Source organism: Acanthopagrus latus, chromosome 17, assembly GCF_904848185.1.
Source record: "Acanthopagrus latus isolate v.2019 chromosome 17, fAcaLat1.1, whole genome shotgun sequence".
In the NCBI taxonomy this organism is placed as follows: Eukaryota; Metazoa; Chordata; class Actinopteri; order Spariformes; family Sparidae; genus Acanthopagrus; species Acanthopagrus latus.
This window is the reverse complement of record NC_051055.1, coordinates 11,124,303-11,142,352: the sequence shown is the minus strand read 5'-3', so window position 1 is coordinate 11,142,352 and position 18,050 is coordinate 11,124,303. Positions and strand designations below refer to the sequence as shown.

General features: G+C 39.7%; 1 protein-coding gene across 1 annotated transcript in view; it reads left to right on the top strand.

Annotated features, from left to right (window-relative positions):
• ankib1b (ankyrin repeat and IBR domain containing 1b) overlaps positions 1 to 18,050 on the top strand; it is a 31,913-nt gene that overhangs the window by 6,125 nt on the left and 7,738 nt on the right. Inside the window, exons 5-17 of the mRNA XM_037073363.1 lie at positions 487 to 604; positions 3,226 to 3,434; positions 7,304 to 7,392; positions 7,490 to 7,634; positions 8,222 to 8,388; positions 9,703 to 9,791; positions 10,556 to 10,686; positions 13,564 to 13,698; positions 14,598 to 14,684; positions 15,042 to 15,108; positions 15,746 to 15,891; positions 16,425 to 16,603; positions 16,751 to 16,802. Of these exons, the coding sequence (XP_036929258.1) occupies positions 487 to 604; positions 3,226 to 3,434; positions 7,304 to 7,392; positions 7,490 to 7,634; positions 8,222 to 8,388; positions 9,703 to 9,791; positions 10,556 to 10,686; positions 13,564 to 13,698; positions 14,598 to 14,684; positions 15,042 to 15,108; positions 15,746 to 15,891; positions 16,425 to 16,603; positions 16,751 to 16,802 (1,614 nt within the window). The remainder of the gene's footprint in view (positions 1 to 486; positions 605 to 3,225; positions 3,435 to 7,303; positions 7,393 to 7,489; positions 7,635 to 8,221; positions 8,389 to 9,702; positions 9,792 to 10,555; positions 10,687 to 13,563; positions 13,699 to 14,597; positions 14,685 to 15,041; positions 15,109 to 15,745; positions 15,892 to 16,424; positions 16,604 to 16,750; positions 16,803 to 18,050) is intronic.

Sequence of the window (18,050 nt, the reverse complement as noted above, 5' to 3'; positions counted from 1 at the left end):
AGAGGCATATTTTCAGTCATATAGTTTATAACTCTGTATAGCTCTGGCTCTCCCTCTCAGAACCAGACACTACAGCCCAGTGTTGCCTCTGGTCAGGCCCACACATCACCAAGCAGCTTCGGTTTGACACAAACAAACACACAAAGTAGTCACACATAATAGTCTGTCGTAAGGCATGTGACTCCTATCATCGTCAGTGCATTAGCTCATTGGGCTCGACTTAGTCATGTGTCAGCAGTTGTCTATATTTGATATGTTTTTAATACTTCTATTCTTCTTCTCTTTTGCCCAATGTTTCTTTCAACTCCCAACCTAATTTCTTCTGTTCCCTTCACCCGTTTCATTACTTGTGCTGCTAACTTGCCCTTTTATTTTTTGCCACTGTACTTTCGTTTCTTCTCTCCCTTCTTATTCTCCTCTTATTATTATACTCCTTTCCTCCCCTTGTGTCTTTACCCTTTTCCTCTCCCATGCCCCCGTCTTTAGCTCTTTGAGGGCCTGCGGCCTCAGGATCTTCGGAGGTTGAAGGACATGCTGATAGTGGAGACAGCCGACATGCTGCAGGCCCCTCTCTTCACTGCCGAGGCGCTGCTACGTGCCCATGGTACTATTAGACTTACACATACACAATTGCTTGTTCTTAAAATGGTCAGCACAGGCAGTGTCCTGGTGGCCTCGTTCCTAAAACAGACATCATATATTTTGCACATCCCAGGTTTGATTCTGGCAAGGGACCAGTTGTTGTATCTCCTTTTCTGTGTCTCACCATGGTTCCTTTGTCACAGAATGAACAAGATCACTTTAATGATAATAATAATGAGAATGAAAACAAAAGTGCCAAAATCAATAAAAAGGAAAAATCAAGGCTATACACAAGTGTTATTTTTTTGTATCGAGATCCACTTACAAAATCTTGAAACAATTTTTATTTTGTTTCCCTTGTTCCCACAAAGTGCTTACTCTTGTTAAGCAAACCCTATCCTACTGTTTACTAGTAAAGAAAACATTTATTGTTAGATTTGTCTTAGATTTAGTTTGTATTGGGCATTAGAGAGGCAATATCTCATATACGCTTCACGCTACACTCTAGGGATTTCCTTGCAGACAAAGAGGTTATTTGTGAACAGCCTTCATTATCTGAAAGAATTTCACTTGTAAGACTTTAAGTGGAGAGTACCAGTGTCACATTCTCTAAATGCTATTTCAGTGGGCTCGTCCTTTCCGCCATATGTGTGAAGAAACAGTGATACATCCACAAATTGGGATACAGATACAATTAGCATTTATTGCAAATGACTCTGCTTTGCATAGAGTCTCAACCAAGTCCACAGTAAGGCTGCACCTTGCATTAATATGTACTATTACACAAACCTTATTAATAGTACTAGTTCAGAAGGTGCCTGCTCAGAATTATGTACTCGTCTACACAGTTCAAATGATATACGATTGACAGTACTTATGATGGTGTCATGTTATCACCACAATCTTGGATACATGCATCCAAGAGACAAATGTTTTTAATAGGCTCAATCAGTAAAAAGACTTCAGTCACTCATCCTGAATGACTCCAGTAATGCTCCTGTTACCATAACTTCTGGCCTTAAGCCTTTAATTCTTAAACTTAAGCTTCACTTAACCCAGCTGAGTTAATGTGTGTGACAAACTTCAGATCTTTAAAACAATGTAATTTCATTTGCAGCCTTTAATTATAATTTCCCCTCTTAATTTAACTTGGCTTAGATTCTGTTTAGCGAGGACTTCAAAGTATTTGTCACAGTTTGGGGTTGATTTTCCGTATTTAAATACCCTATTCACTAATTCAGTGGGCTGAGTGACTGGCTGTTTTGCTGTGTGCGCTACATATTAGACGAGGAGAGAATGACCCCAGATTCTTGCTATATTTATTCACCTCTATCAGGGGAATGCTGTCTGTGTGCTTAATAGGCATAGGACACTTCAGGATTTTTGTTCAGCTACTGGATGAGAATGTATGCATCATTAATTTGCTGTGAAAACTTTTACACATTTTCGGACTTTCTAACTTTTATATTTCCATTTTAGTCTTTTTCAGTTGTCTTATCACAATGATTGGTTCTTTCCTGCTGAGCTGCCAGCCTGCCAATCGGTCTGTGCGTCTGACAGTCAGTATTTCCCAGCTAATTTTTTATATTTAGACTAAATGTGATGCCTTTTAATTCCAGACTCTTTTTAATGGCCAAAAGCATTAAGATAGGGTCATATTCATTGATGAGTTTTAATTGAATGGAGATGGGGGAAATTGTTGCAATATTCATTATCTAAACGAGGCCATTTAGAGTCGGAGACATTCGATTGGTGTCGAAACGTGTCTTGAGGCTGATAATGGCCTAATTGCACAGTTGACCGGGTCATGTTCCTTATTTTAGGAGGGGACTTTTTTCGTCAGAGGAAATTTGGACTCAGGCACAGTCCACAAGTCATTCAATATTTATGCTCAAAAGCTCTCAAACCTGTTCTAGTGTGCTAATGTAAGATTGAACAGCTATTCTACAACAGAAAACCAGATGGCAGCACGTCTATGTTGTTGGCTGTTTGAAAAGCTTGGGTTGTTGTGTTGCCACAGAAGTGGGATTTGTGTGGGCTTTGGCAGACTCAGGAATGTGCTTACCAATTCTTACAAAAATATAACACAGTATGCTCTTTTTATGTGGATAAAATAAGAATTGAGTTGAAAGTGAATCTCATTAAATAAGCTGAATGGAAATTCTGTCACATGTTGTCTTTAGTGTTTATCCATGCCGGTTTAAGGCCTGCATTTATGAAGTTTTGTAATATATTAAAAAATATTACACAGTTTTTATGCTCTTGTGACCAATTTGGAGAATATAGATTTGAGTATTTTTGGAAGCGTTGTGTTACTTGGCCTGGTCTGCTTGCTCATCACATGGCTTATTAAAGTCTATGTAGTGGTAAAAAAATTGTGGGTGCTTTTTTTTGTTTAAAAGGCTGACCCAATAGGTCATTCAAACTTTATGTTCCAACTTTTATAAGAACTCACCTTTAACTACAGTATACACTTCTCTTAGAGTGAGAATTTCCCTCTCCCCTTCTCTCAGCATATCTTTCTTTATACCTCATTTGCTCATTAAAAACATTAAGTTTATCATTTACTTAATTTTTCTTCTCTGTTTAGTTTTATGTACTGGTGTGTCTTTCTCTTTAACTGTGTGTACTTTTTGGCTTCAGATTGGGACAGAGAGAAGCTTTTAGAGGCCTGGATGACCAATGCAGAGGAATGCTGCCAACGCTCAGGGATACAGATGCCCAACCCACCTCCAAGTGGCTACAATACCTGGGACACCTTGCCCTCGCCTCGGACGCCACGCACCACCCGCTCCTCCATCACCTCCCCAGACCAAATCAGCCTCATGCCTGCTGATGAAGAGTCTTCTCTGGTGAGGGTTCCCTTTGACTTATGTTTGCTGAATTAATAGAATGAGAGGATGGGTGAAATTCTTAGACTTTATCTTTTTAGCAGCCAAATTAGAAGTAAGTTATACTGAACTGGTGGGAGTCCAGGTTTGACAAAAGAGAAGTTAGACAGTTAGCTCCAAACACTTGTTAAGTTCTCCTAAATTTTAGGTTATAGGGACAGTTTACCCCCAAATCAAAAAGTATATTTATCCTCTAATCTTTAATGCTACAATATTTATCCTTCTAGGTTGTTTCAGTGTGAGTTGTAGTGGACCATCTTGTTCGATTATATTTGATAGAAGGCAGACATCTCTATGGGTGATATATTCAAAGCTCTGCAAGTCACTATACCAATCAAAATCATATATTATTGATTGTGGGACTGTCCCTTTAATAGGAAAAGAAAACTTTAAATGGCAGTTGTAGACATGGTAGATAAAAATGTCATTAAAGTGAAGTCTATCATTTACCTGTACTTCTCAAGAGCCGTCAGATGAAATTAAACCATAGGATGAGTAGCCCCAGGGAGCTGCATGTTTTCCTGGCCAAGAATCTCCTACAGCAGCAAAGGATAAAGCTAGCATGGAAGCTCACAGACTTATAGTAATTGGCAGTATAACTCTAAAAACTGTATTTTAATACGCATTTAAATTTAGTCCCTGCAGTACCACAGATTTCCTAAGGTGTTTCTGTTGAATTCTTTAAATCTTCTCTGCCACGCCTGTCTTTCTGCATAATGTTGAATTATTTCCCAGCATTATATTGCTAGCAAACATTAGTATTCATGCCAGTGGTCTGACTCACAAACATAAAAAAAGGAGGATTTCCTCGACTCCAAGGTGGTTTGTTAATTTTAGTGTAGACAAGCTCTCAACATGAGAGAATTTTAAAATACTTTCTTCAAAAGGCTATTAATGTATGAAGTGCATGTGCGTGTGACTATAAAAACAGGTGGAAAGAATATTCAATTGCAACCATACTCCTCTGTGTCAAACATCAAGAAACTGGTAATCAAACTACACCTCCACATTAGTTTGTTCACTGTTGAAATGTCATGTTCATCATGCTTCACCTCGATTAGATGCTACATTTTCAGAATTCTGTCTGCTAATTGTTTTTGCGCTACGGTAAGGTGAGGCTTAGGTAAAGAGGTATTATCTGCAGAGTAAATTGTGAGAGTCTTGCATCTTCTCACAAAGATAAAATGATTTCATGAACTTGTGACAACTACAGCTTTCATGAGTCATGTACATGTGGTATGTGCTGTCAAAAGCTCAGGTAAGGTCAGTTATCTACAGCTGTGCAGTGTTTCCCCTAGGGTGAAGTTGCAGCAGCAGAGGTGTCACAAGCATACATTTTTAATTTTTTTTTTACGTTTGCAAAGTGCTCCGTCAGGGAGGTCTTTATGTGTCTGCTGGCAGCAGAGAGACTCATGAAGTACATGTGAGGTGCGAAGACCCAATCTTTTAAACTAATCTGAAAATTTTGATATGCACGGGTGAAAATCAAATTTCACCTTGGACAACTACATGAAATTTTCACAAGGACACCACATGTAGTGGTGTAACTGAAACTCTCCAACACCATGCCAGATAAGAGAAAGCACATTAACTACTACAAACACTGGTTGTTCTCACCTGATGTTGTTGAGCTGACCTTTTATTATTACAGATGTGTTAATTGATTGAGTTATGAAGCGTCCATAGCGCAATATGATATAATGTCAGAGATCAACGCAGCCCTCTATACACTCTCCTCTCTCCCCCTCCTCTCTTCCGACTCAGCAGCGATGGTCAGATTTCAACAGAGGTGCACCGCTGCTGCCATTTGAATGTAGGGGAAACACTGCTGTGGTCACAAGATGTGCGTGTCCACAAGGCCATTATGACCCCCCTGCTGCAAAAGGGTCAGCGCACATGCTGCTTAATTGCCTACCCATTATCATGACCTTGTCTGAAAAGTCTCGATAATTATCAAACATGCTTGACATTTCCTGAACAGTCTTCTTTGTGAGCAGTTACCAAGATGAAACTCATGCCAGGTAACATGAGGTGTCCTTGGCAGATGGAGCACTTGCTGTAGTAGACTGCCAATGTTTGTCCTGTTTGCCAATGTATTAAAGGGAATCTCCACCAGTTTTACACATTAAAGGGGTGGGAGGGTTTGGGTTCTTTTAACTATCTTCTCCTTTTTTTTATTTTGCTGTTTCTATTTTTCTGCTGTTGTTTGTTTATTTCTGTGAGGCACTTTGAGGTACTTTTTTCTGTATGAAAAGCGCCATATAAATAATAAAGATTGATTGATAAAGTATTTTTGCTGCAACTGTGGAAAAAGTAAGCCTTTTGAAGCACCGTGTAATTTGATAACTTACCTCCAGTGATGTCACTCATTGATGTCGTTGCACTGTGGCATCGAATAAATCAGAGATATCTGTGGTTTAACTTTGTTGATTTTGCTCATGTGTTTCAAAATTGTCCATACAGAGTCCAACAGTGTTAAATTGCAAGAGTGCAATGCTAGACTAGTGGACTGGTTTTGAAAACCCGGATCCTACTTTACTTTTGGAGCCACTGTCCTGCACGTGTGTGTCAACTTGCTGATGGAAAAAGGAGGGTGAGAAAGCTCAGCTGGTCCGGGTGTATTGATACTCTAAAAAATGAGTGTTAAAACTGTCTCAGTATCTCAGAATGGATATGTACTTATACTTTGATACTTTTGACAACTCTACTGCTAAATATGTTAAACATAAAAGTTGAAACTTTACAGTAAACATGAAAAGGGCATTTTCATCACTATTCGATGTATTTAAGAATTGAATGTTCTCTATCATGATGGAAAGCTGATCCGTTCAGTAAGTACCCTCTACAGCACTTACGTATGAGTATTTTCCAGAATGTTTTTGACACCTGATATTGGTGACCAGGGACTTGTAGCTTTTGAAGTGACATTGCTACCTGTGGGGAAAATCTGACAGTTTTTGTCAGTCCCTGAAAAGTTTAGTGTGAGAAGACATAATCTTTTTCGATGAGTGAAGATTTGTCCTCTGGTGGATGTTTCAATCTAGTGTTTGTCGGTATGTGAATTAAACTGTTGATAGATGATAGTTGAAGCTGACGGACTTGATTTCTCAATTACCTTATGAGAAATTGTAGGTTGTGTTTGTCTGACAGTATCTTTTGTTGTGGCTCTGAAAGGCATGCCTTGAACTGCACTGTGCCGATCGACCGGGTCCACTCAAGGGCCCATTTAAAGGTTACAGTTGATTATATCACATTCTGCTCTTTCACAAATCAATACTTACATTGTTGAAGAACACTGCCTCCTTTATGTCTTTTGTTGGGGTCAGTCGTTCACTGTAACAAGGCCTGCGTGTGTGAGTGTGTGTATGTGATTGTCACATTTGTGTTTTTATGTGTATCAGGTGTCTGTGTAATGTGAGAAAAAACATCTAATGACAGAACAGGAATCTGTGAGACACATACTACTGTGAGGTCATCATCGTGACCTTGGCAGGCCTCTGGCACAGTGTTTTTTCATTTATCAAAGACTACCATTGTGTGTAGTGTATGCACACTGACTTATGAGCTTATTAAGGCATAGTTTCCTTTGCCTAGTTGCACCATGAATATTAAAAATTAGGCCACCCATTATCACCACATTTTGAGCATGCCTACTCTCAAGATTCACATTCAGATGGCGATGTAATAATGCATGAATTGTTCTGGAGAGCTTTTGGAAACAGTTTTAAGAATTGCAAATCAGAAAATGATCTTTCACAGCAGGCTATATAAATCTAGACTACTTACTGTGGCTGTAATACAGATTGTGTCTTTTTTCTCTTGTATCACAGTGTGGTATCTGCATGTCTTCCATCTCCATCTTTGAGGAACCTGTTGACATGTCCTGTGGCCACGAGTTCTGCAGAGGATGTTGGGAAGGGTAAGTCCTGTTTTGGTACAGCCTGCGGATTCTGCATATTAGGTGTACTTAATTTTCATACCTCATAGCTGTCTGCATTGTATGAATGTCTCCTCAGGTTTCTTAATCTAAAGATCCAAGAGGGTGAAGCCCACAACATTTTCTGCCCAGCCTTTGACTGCTACCAACTAGTGCCTGTGGAAGTTATTGAGAGCGTGGTGTCTAGAGAGATGGACAAGCGCTACCTCCAGTTTGACATCAAGGTAGTGAGATCTGCAACAAACAGATGTTTAGAATCTTCTTCAAATAATATTGAAATTATATCGCCACCTTCAGAGGTAAACACTGCTTCTGTAGTTAAGATTCAATGTAAAGACTTCACTGAATATAGATGTCAGTTGTATAACAAGAAATGGCACACAGGGAGCAAGCACTGACAATAGTAGAGATATGGTGGTAGTTTAGTTTAACTGATCAATCAGTAAGTCTTTACTTGGAACCACTACCAACCAGCAAAGGACATTCACTTTAGTTGGGTTTCAACATAAGTACCATTGTCTCTATCGTATTTTAACATGATTGAAAAGTTTAAGAGGCACAAATCTCACATGAGTTACATGCCTCTTGTTTAGGTATCATACAGACATACACCTTTATTTCATTAAGCTGTACATGGCCACACCATTGTGTATCTCTTTTCAAATTTGGATTGAGACCGGATTACTTACAAAAATAATGTTGTGGTAGAGATGGGAGTATTAAAGTCAGCCTCCTTAAAATACCTATAGTTGAACAATAGAATGTAGATTTCCTGACTGATTTAAATTGTCTTTGTTTCTTCTGTTGACAGGCATTTGTGGAGAACAATCCAGCAATTCGCTGGTGTCCTGTGGCAGGTTGTGAAAGGGCAGTGAGGCTGAACACCCAGGGCCCTGGGACCTCCACCTCAGACACTCTTAGCTTTCCCCTCCTTCGGGCACCTGCTGTAGATTGTGGCAAAGGCCACCTCTTCTGCTGGTAAGTAATCGGCACCATACCATACATATAAAAATGTTACACATTTTGTGATCACGTATATTATAGTTTTATGGAGATCACATAGGCATTTATTGTTTCTACAGAAAATTGTGCCTGCCTTTATCTGAATTTCCCAGGTGCTCTGTTACTGTGAAAAAGAAAAAAAAGGTTGAAGACTCATGAGAGAGTTGGGTGTCCAGTCCAACCCAGTAACTAGGAAATGGGGACCATTTTCAGTGAGCCCACCGACAATCTAAGGGCCTCTCAAACAGAGTGCTCTGATGCTCTGTGTGAACCATCTCTCTAAAAAACAGCACTCCATCGATTATTTCAAAATGATAGAGTGACTAGATGGAGGGCACGACAGAGTAAAAGGCACATGATAGCCTGCTTGGAGTTTGCCAAACAGCAGTTTAAGAAATCTGAGTATGAGGACCATGATTTCCTGGTAAAAAACAGACAATGCTCATGATTTGGCATTTGCCAGCCTTCATGCTATGCTAGGCTAAAATCTCTCAATCTCAAGATTTGTATTTAATGATCAGACATGGGATTGTTGTTGATATTATACATTTTAAGTATGTTTTCTACAGTGCTGAACTATTTGTCTGACTTACAACACATACTACACATACTTTGTTAAAATGTTTTGACATCATGGAATATGTTTGCCGATTCGTCGCCAATGATGCAATGTCATCTGTTTTTATTGACAACAAATTGTCAAAACTATATATGTATTTGTATAATAATATTATATATGCCTATGAGTGCATGCGTATCCATTCATTCCCTCTGTACACACCAACTTCACTACTTGACCACTACTTGGTCGACCACTCAAGGGTAGAGGGCCTAGTTGCTGTGCTGTCCTCCACCTTCTTCCCTCTGTAATCTTATTCCCAGAGCCCTGAAGAATGCCCCAACAGCTTACTCACCTGCTTATCACAATCTCCACCCCACCTCAACCATGGCTACACACCTCACTGCACCTCACCTCACTATATAGTTCCTGAAAATGGCCGTTAGGTTCACTTGTCGGGTTTACTCAACAGTTCAGCTGACATGAAATTAGAACTGACACATAATGGAACTGGATGTAACATGGGTCCGACTTTTATAGTTCCCTTGATACGAAGAAGGCATATGGTTGAAAGGCAGATATGGCCACGGGTTGATGGTTTTGACAGCATCTCTGGCAGCACTGTGTGATTTGTGTGTTTATCATTTGTCTTAATTTCCATGTATAGTCACGGACAGAATGGGAGCTTTGACTAGGTAATTGAATCTGTCATCTGTCTGTGTATATTCCAGGGAGTGTCAAGGCGAAGCCCATGAGCCATGTGACTGTGAGACCTGGAAGTTGTGGCTACAGAAAGTCAATGAGATGAAACCTGAGGAATGTGAGTATTGACACTAATGTACAGATACAACTGAATTTCTGATTTTATACTGTTTCTATCTAATGTGAAATGGTTTTAAAGAATAATTGTATCGTCTATGTGTAGTTTATTTGTATTTTATTGATTCGAGTGGCACCTAACTTTGTCTTTATTCCAGTAAAAATTTGTGAAACTACATGGCAGAAAATTGCCCAGATCTTTTTTGGGTTGCAGTCAAGGGATTGATTCTAACTAAAATACTTGGAACTCAACCACAGTAATTACAAACAGTTTAGCGCTAAGCCAATTAAACCCACCATGTTGATGATAAATTATTAATTAAAATGAACAACACAGTCATTGAAAGTATGCAATGTTTAGAAGTGGTAATTGGACGCTGTGTAATCTAATAGATGATTTAAGATGGCCCGAGTCGCTCCAAAGTGCCACTTCACTGATTTGACAGTTAAAACATAAAAGCAATTATTTTGTTGAGGAACCACCTTCCCCTTCGATTTCCCCAGATTCTGTTTTATCTTGGCGTTTCAAACGGCACATCAGAGGTGCTTTGATAATAGCCAATTACTCTGTTTGTGTGTGGGGGGTAGGGGGGCACGAGCATCTTGGGAGATGTTAGCAAACTATATAAGCAATACACATCAGTCAGGCAGGACGATTTCCCACTTGCTGCAGTGGTCTGTTTAGAGGCTGTGGTAATAGCCATTCTCATTCTGTCTCATTATGCCTTTATTTGTTCTGTTTACCTCCCCCTCCTCCCATTGAAGTGGCTGGTGTGAGCGAAGCTTACGAGGATGCAGCCAACTGCTTATGGTTGCTCTCAAACTCCAAACCCTGCGCCAATTGCAAGTCCCCAATACAGAAAAACGAGGGTTGCAACCACATGCAGTGTGCTAAGGTAAGTGAGGATGGGAGGTTGCACACACCTGTCTTACTAACACACTTTGTATTTTGATGTCTCTTTTATCTCGGACTAATTCTGATCAGCACGTTTTCACTTATTGATTAGTTTGTATTCTGATTGGGAGAACTATCTGAATGAACAATCTACAGGTGTCACGTGTATTGGACAGAGTGAACTGCTTTTTACACTTGAACAAAAAATAGCCAAGAAAAAAAGAGTTTGGTAAAAAGATTTTGATAAGTAGAAGGTGCTTGATTATATTTAGAGCAGTTTTAAGCATTTAAGCAAAATTTTTTATTAAGACATGACAAATCAATGTTTACATACTTATTTTTCAAACAGGGTGTTTACACTTTAGCCAAGAGGCGGTGACGTGCTACTATTTTTGGCACCACAGTCACCTTTTTAAGAATATAGTATTCCTTAATATTTCCATTATTTGTCAGCGAAAGGATGGGAATTGTGGTTTGTGTGTCTAAGAAAAGCTACAAGATTGACATGCTGCAATGACTGACAATATTTGCACTGCTATGTTCTGTCCTCAGTGTGAAAAAGAGAGAACAATTAAGTCTGTGTCTTTATATAAAGTGCATTGTAAACACCATAAAACATAGTAACATAATAAAGCATCCAATTTGCACTGATCACCATCTAAAAGCAACACTCTGGTCCATCACTGGGTGAATTGTGATGGTTCTGAGTCCACTAGCCATCAACGTTTCCCAGAAGATTCAGTGTGTGATTGTTTTAACTTGAAAAGGGAAGCTGTGGGTCCACATGTATCATTTTAGAAACACACAGATGGTTGTTGTGACTCAGTGAAAAAACTGACTTTTAACTTCAGACGCCTCATGAAACAAAAGATCTAAGATAGTGGCTAATTAAATAGTTTCCTGTAGAACAGCTTTTGTTTTGTTGTTGCTGTACTTTGGATTCTTGTGATGTTTCCCCATATTTAACTTTCAAATACCTCACAACACTTGTGATGAATTTGTTATTAAATAGATTGAATGAATAGCTCATGACACAATATGTTCCAGTGAGAGCAGTCTGTTGGGTTATCATCTCCACCTTGAACCCATCAGATATATATATGATTAAACGAGTATGACACAACTGTTCTGTTAAATGTCTGATAACATGCATTCCACACTTGAGCAGAATGAGTAAGTACTCATGTCTGGAGGAAGGTATCCATCGCAAAGGTGTGGTAATGTGATGGTGAAAGTGAAAATGTCTAATCACAGTCAAGCTGCAATCAGCCTAGTTTTGCTATCATTATAAAAGGTTATTTTACAAGGGGCGGTTATGATGCTGTCACGCTCATAAACAATCCATCAAACATCCAATAAGCCCCGCAGTTAGTCGGAGGCCTCTGTCTTATTGAGATGGACAAGTGAGAGTAATACAGAGGTGATTGAGACAGTCAGTGGTGGAGGGGGATTGTGAGACTGATAATCACATAAGAGTCATGTTGCCTGACAAGTGTTTCTGTCGCTGGAGGGCAGCCCATGAAAGGAGCTCAACCAGGCTCCTTTGTCTCTGTGACAGCATTGTCACTGTCCTTATCCTGGTTAAACAGACTGACTAGAGATGGAGATTAGTTTGAGTTGAATGGGGCAGCTTTCACAAGCTGAGGGGCCGCTGAAGGCTCAGCCTCTTGACCTGTTATTACCTGGTAAGAAATGGCTTTACCCCTGTTGCTTGGAAATACAGGACTCAGTGTTGCCAAGGAACATTTCTTTGTCTTTTCGCTGCCATTTCCTTCCCTCTGGTCTGACTTCACACTTTTTTATCTTAAGTCCCTCCAATTCGCACACTGTCATTTTGTGTCTCTGTTCTTCCATTCATTCCACCTCCCACTCTTTCATTTTGTATTGATTTTTCTGAAGTGTCATGTAGGCATGGTGTGTTTAGGACAGCTGAGGTTTTAGCCCGTAGGGTTTTGTGTTGCTCCAGCTAACTTGTCACCCACAGAAGTACTATGTGTCACAGAGAGAGAAATCACTTACACCTAAATAGGCTGTGGATTGGAGTGGCTGTAGAGTTGTTGTTTTGTTCTACAATACCCAATGGGACTTGCTTATCTCAAATGTTTTCTGCATGCCTTCTAGTGGCAGCTATAGCCACAGGAATTCTCTAGGTTCACTTCTTTAAAACTGTTCGTAGAAGAAAAAAAAGAGATGGAAAGAAGACTGAGATTGAGACATCTTGAGACAAGTATATCTTGAGGCCTAGTTTAAGGACCCTTAAATGTATCATTCACCAGTAATTATGTTTCTGTTACGATGGTGAGAGCAGTTGAAAGGATAAACAAACAGATCTTTAAATAAGACTTTCTGAGCTTTTCAGATACTTCTCAGCTTTCACATCCTTACAGGTTCTTGCCAGAGAATATTACATGTTATACAATGTCAGCTGTCCTGAATAATTGTGTGTATTACTCATGGTGTGGGGAGATAAACTTGTAGACACTGTCGCATCGTGGGGACTTACCTACTTTCTGGGTATGAAATGTAAGTCCCCATGATGTCAGTGGTTACATATTAGGGTGAGGATGTGGGCTAAGATCAGGTTAGGTTAAGACAAAGCACCTCAGCACCTTGCATGGCAGCCACCACCACCAGTGTATGAATGTATATATGAATTACTGTAAATGGCTTTGGACAAAAGTGCTAAAATGTAAATGTAAAATGTATATGTAAACTAAGCTAAAGTAAAAATTAGGGTGAGGCTCAGGAAATGAATGTTAGTCAACAGAATGTCCTTTTATCATGTCATTTTGCTATGTGTGTATTTTGGTATCCTGCTTTTGATGTGGCCACTGGGTGGAGCAGAATTAAATCTTATCTTTCTGTTCTCTCCCTCTAGTGTAAGTATGACTTTTGCTGGATCTGTCTTGAGGAGTGGAAAAAGCACAGCTCATCAACAGGAGGCTACTATCGCTGCACCCGTTATGAGGTCATCCAGCAGGTAGAAGAGCAGTCAAAGGAGATGACTGAGGAGGTATACACACACACACACACACACACACACACACACACACACACACACACACACACACACACACACACACACACACACACACACACACAAGGACTCAGGTGAGTCAGTGTAGGTTACTTGAGGCAGTTCACACACACACACACACACACACACACACACAACACACAGCTCCCTCGGGATTCACCAAGTACATCATTTTTCACATAAGCAGTAGTACTCCCTAGGATGTGTTAACACACTTCGATGGATAAAATGAGAGGATTTCCTTTCAACACATTTAGGAGTAATGAATTACCACAGCAGAATGATAAGGATGTTCATACAGTTGATTAAGACATTTTGTCTCACCGCCCAATGAATAAAATCTTATTAAAATTGGCAGGAGCCCATCAGCTTGGGGCTTATCTCTTCAGCCCTAGATAATCTATTTTTCAACCAACCCACACTCCTTTTCATTCTTTAGTTTCACATTTAAAGGTGCAAAAACAAGGATGATAGTGTAACGAACCACTAGTATTCACAACTTATCGAAACATTATTATGTATTATAGAACTGTATCAATTCATTCACACTCTTAACACAAAGGGGCTTTGGAGCATACATAAGCAAGACGGAAAATCCACAAATATACACAGGCACACACACTTAAGCTTGGTCTAGAGTCTAGACTCTTGACCCCGGAGCCATCCACAGTCAATTCCATCTTCCTTCATTCAAGGTGAAAATAAGTTTATTGTCAGTTTTCACACGCAATGCTCCCAGTCACACTGATTTCACCTGTGGCACGACTCACTTACTTGAACTGCCCTCAACCAGAGTACCTACATTCTCCAGTGTGGGAAGACACCATGCTCAGGAGTTTATTGACTTTGACTTGTCTCTCATCACCGTTTTGCAGGCAGAGAAGAAGCACAAGAGCTTTCAGGAACTTGACCGTTTCATGCACTACTACACACGCTTCAAGAACCATGAGCACAGCTATCAGGTAAACAGGCCTGGCTTTGCCCTCCGCTGATGTCTGCTTTGCATTGTGTACAAACAGTCATGGATGTAACCAGTGGCAACCTGTCATCTAGTGTATAACTGGCACACAACCTCATAGGTGGGCATGCTCTGTAATGCTATACACTAACATGATGAAAGCACTGTCTGTATTCTATCTACAGTAATAATATTGTTTTTGTATATACTGCGGTTTGTTGTATTGTGAGTCTTCTGCTCCCACCTTTATTTATTTAGCCTCATATTCTGGCATCAACTTCATTGTTTGGTTGGGCAGGTCTTCACAAAATGCTTTTTACTCAACAATAAAACCTCACAGCTTCTGTCTTCCTCACAATAGCTGGAGCAGCGCCTGTTAAAAACAGCCAAAGAGAAGATGGAGCAGCTCAGTCGAGCTCTGAGTGGACGTGAGTGTGCAGTTTGCCACAACAGTGTCAATCTTTATTACACATTCAGACACATCTTAATCTAGTCCTCTGAAATTGAGCTTTTGGAAGTTGGCAGGGGGAACATAAAACACAATGGTGTTCTAATATTGTTTTTACAACAGTGCAAGGTATGGTTGGTATTCAGCAAGCATTTCTAAGCTAGGAGAAAGCAGTGCTTTGTTAATAAGCTTGTCTCGAGTCCTTCAAAGCCCCATCTGTACAGGCAATTACAACCTGTTTAGCATAGCCAAGTTTCAGTGGATTTTGATTGCGGTGGTGTTACTAACATGACTGGGTGTGTGCCAGCTGAATGGATATGTCCATAACTCTGTGTTTATGAGTCTGACTCAATTAAATGTTTACACAGTACATTTGCAGACAGGTCTTCTTTAACCAGATGTGTATTCTGAGGCAGATCTGAATGAGTCATAATTTAAGCATGACTTTCACCTTTTATCCAAAAGTTGTTTTACTCTCGTAAACCGTTAGGGAGATATTCTACAGGTAATGTATGTAATATGTAATGTAATTTAGGCTCAATTAAATTATCTATTTTCAAAAGTATATTCAAAAGTAAAGCAGATGCTCTCTTTTGCTATCTCTCTCTTTCTCCCAGGGGAAGGAGGCCCACCTGACACTACATTTATTGAAGACGCGGTCCTCGAACTACTAAAGACTCGCCGCATCCTCAAGTGCTCTTATCCTTATGGCTTCTTTTTGGAGCCCAAAAGCACAAAGAAAGAGATCTACGAGCTTATGCAGGTTTCAGTTCAACTATTAAGAAAAAGGACAAATGTTCACAGCAGCCAGTCTATTATGGGACATTAGAGATGAGGGACTAAAGCTTTTTACCTTGTGATCTTCACCATCTGCCCCAGTTATACCTGCACACCTCAGCTTTTAGTTAAAGATCTATTGTTTTATAATTTATGATCACAGGTATAGACAAAGAATGTACTTACCTGCTATTTTTTTATGTTGTGGCCTTTTAAATCCTGTAAAATGAATGAGCAAGGCTCCCTTAGGTCTTACATAAGGGCTTTCTTAAAGGTGTGTAAAACTGATACATTCTTAAAGTAGATGTATACGCAGTAACCCTTTAAGCAGGTCACTTGTAGGACTTCTTCTAAAGTCCTTTTGTCCTTTAACATCCCTGTTTTGGAACAAATTGTTTCATGAGACAGTAGAAGAGAAAGTAAAACATGAAATTCTGTATTCCTAGCTTGAAATCGCTCGCTTACTCAGTTTCCTAAATAAATAAAAAGTCGCTCAGCCAACTGTCTTTCTGTCCTCAGACGGACTTGGAGATGGTGACTGAGGACCTCGCACAAAAGGTTAACCGGCCTTATCTGCGGACGCCGCGGCACAAGATAATTCGTGCGGCATGTCTTGTGCAGCAGAAGAGGCAGGAGTTCCTGGCCTCAGTAGCAAGGGGAGTGGCCCCCAATGACTCTCCTGAGGCCCCCAGACGCAGGTAACTTCACTGTGTCAATGTGTTTCTTACAAATGAAAGCGTGCAACAGAACTGTTTGAAAAGATCAAGAGTGACTCACGCTATCATAATTCAGCAATTGATGACATTCTCATACTGACAAAATCTCTGTAATTTCCTCTCTTGCAGTTTTGCTGGCGGAACTTGGGACTGGGAATATTTAGGCTTTGCATCGCCCGAGGTAAGAGAACAAGCCTTCATTAGTTTTTAGTGGAAGCTTGTCATTTAAAATGTCAACTGTGTTGTTTGAACCCCACATGAATACAAAATCTGCATGCGTTTTTTGACACTGTAAATTAAAGCCTGACTATCAGATTTTAAATCAAATGCATGTATTTATATTCAGGCTCTTACATTTGATTTTGGGTTAAAATAATCACAATTGTCTATCAGATATTCATAAACATGGGTGATTTTTCACAAACAAAACATTGTAATTGCATTTCAAAACTGAAAGTGACAGAAAACAGCCTTAATTTTTTTTTACCTCTGATTTGATAAATCTCTCTGAATTATAATTGCATAAAAAGTGTACTGTTAAATCTAATTAAACCCATTTAAATTGGTCTTAAATAAAAATGCACTCAATAATAACAGCCCTACCACAGCACACTGACAAATGGATGGAATAAAAACTTTCAGTCACATTATATTTGCAGCACTCACCAGCAATCATCTATATTTGAGGCTAAAAGTGGTTAATCAGTGTGTCTGAAGCTGGTATCTGTGATTTGGAGGACTTTCATCTGTTAAAAGAGAGCGTCTGGTTTGATGTATTAATGCTGGTACTTCTCTGTTAATGTGACATCTAATCAGGTTTAATTGATTGCAAAAACTTCAATCCTGATTATTGTATAATTAAATGATGCATCCCTACATTATACCCTCCTTTATAAAGCCCGTGTGTATATCTAAACCCTTGCTGGTTTTATTTGGCAGTGTAACAGCACTGACAAACCATGCTGACCCAAAGATCACCGTGTTATTCAACACAGTGGAGCAGGCCAGATGGTTCAGTGTCCCTCTGTGTACCCAGTTGGAATGATTTAAAGCACAGTTCTCTGGCAAACACCTAAGCAGGTTGCTCCCGATCATTATGCATTAGCAACAGGCGCTTGTAGTTAACTTTTACAGTCATAAAACTGTCGACCACATAATGGTTTGATTATCGACCTGCCTCCTTTTTCTGCATAACTTGATGCATGCACTCGAAAGAGGTACATAAGTCAGTATGCTGCAGTTACTGCTCTAAGTTCCCATTACTGTTTAGTGTACTGCAGCAGTTTTTACACATGCAGGCTTTTCATCTCAAAACATTCCTTAGGCTCCTTACTGTTGCAACCTTCTGATGTGTTAAAAACACGACACAATTATGCAAATCTGAGATCAAACCTAAGCCTTCTTAGCTATTGTGCACACCTTTTACCAG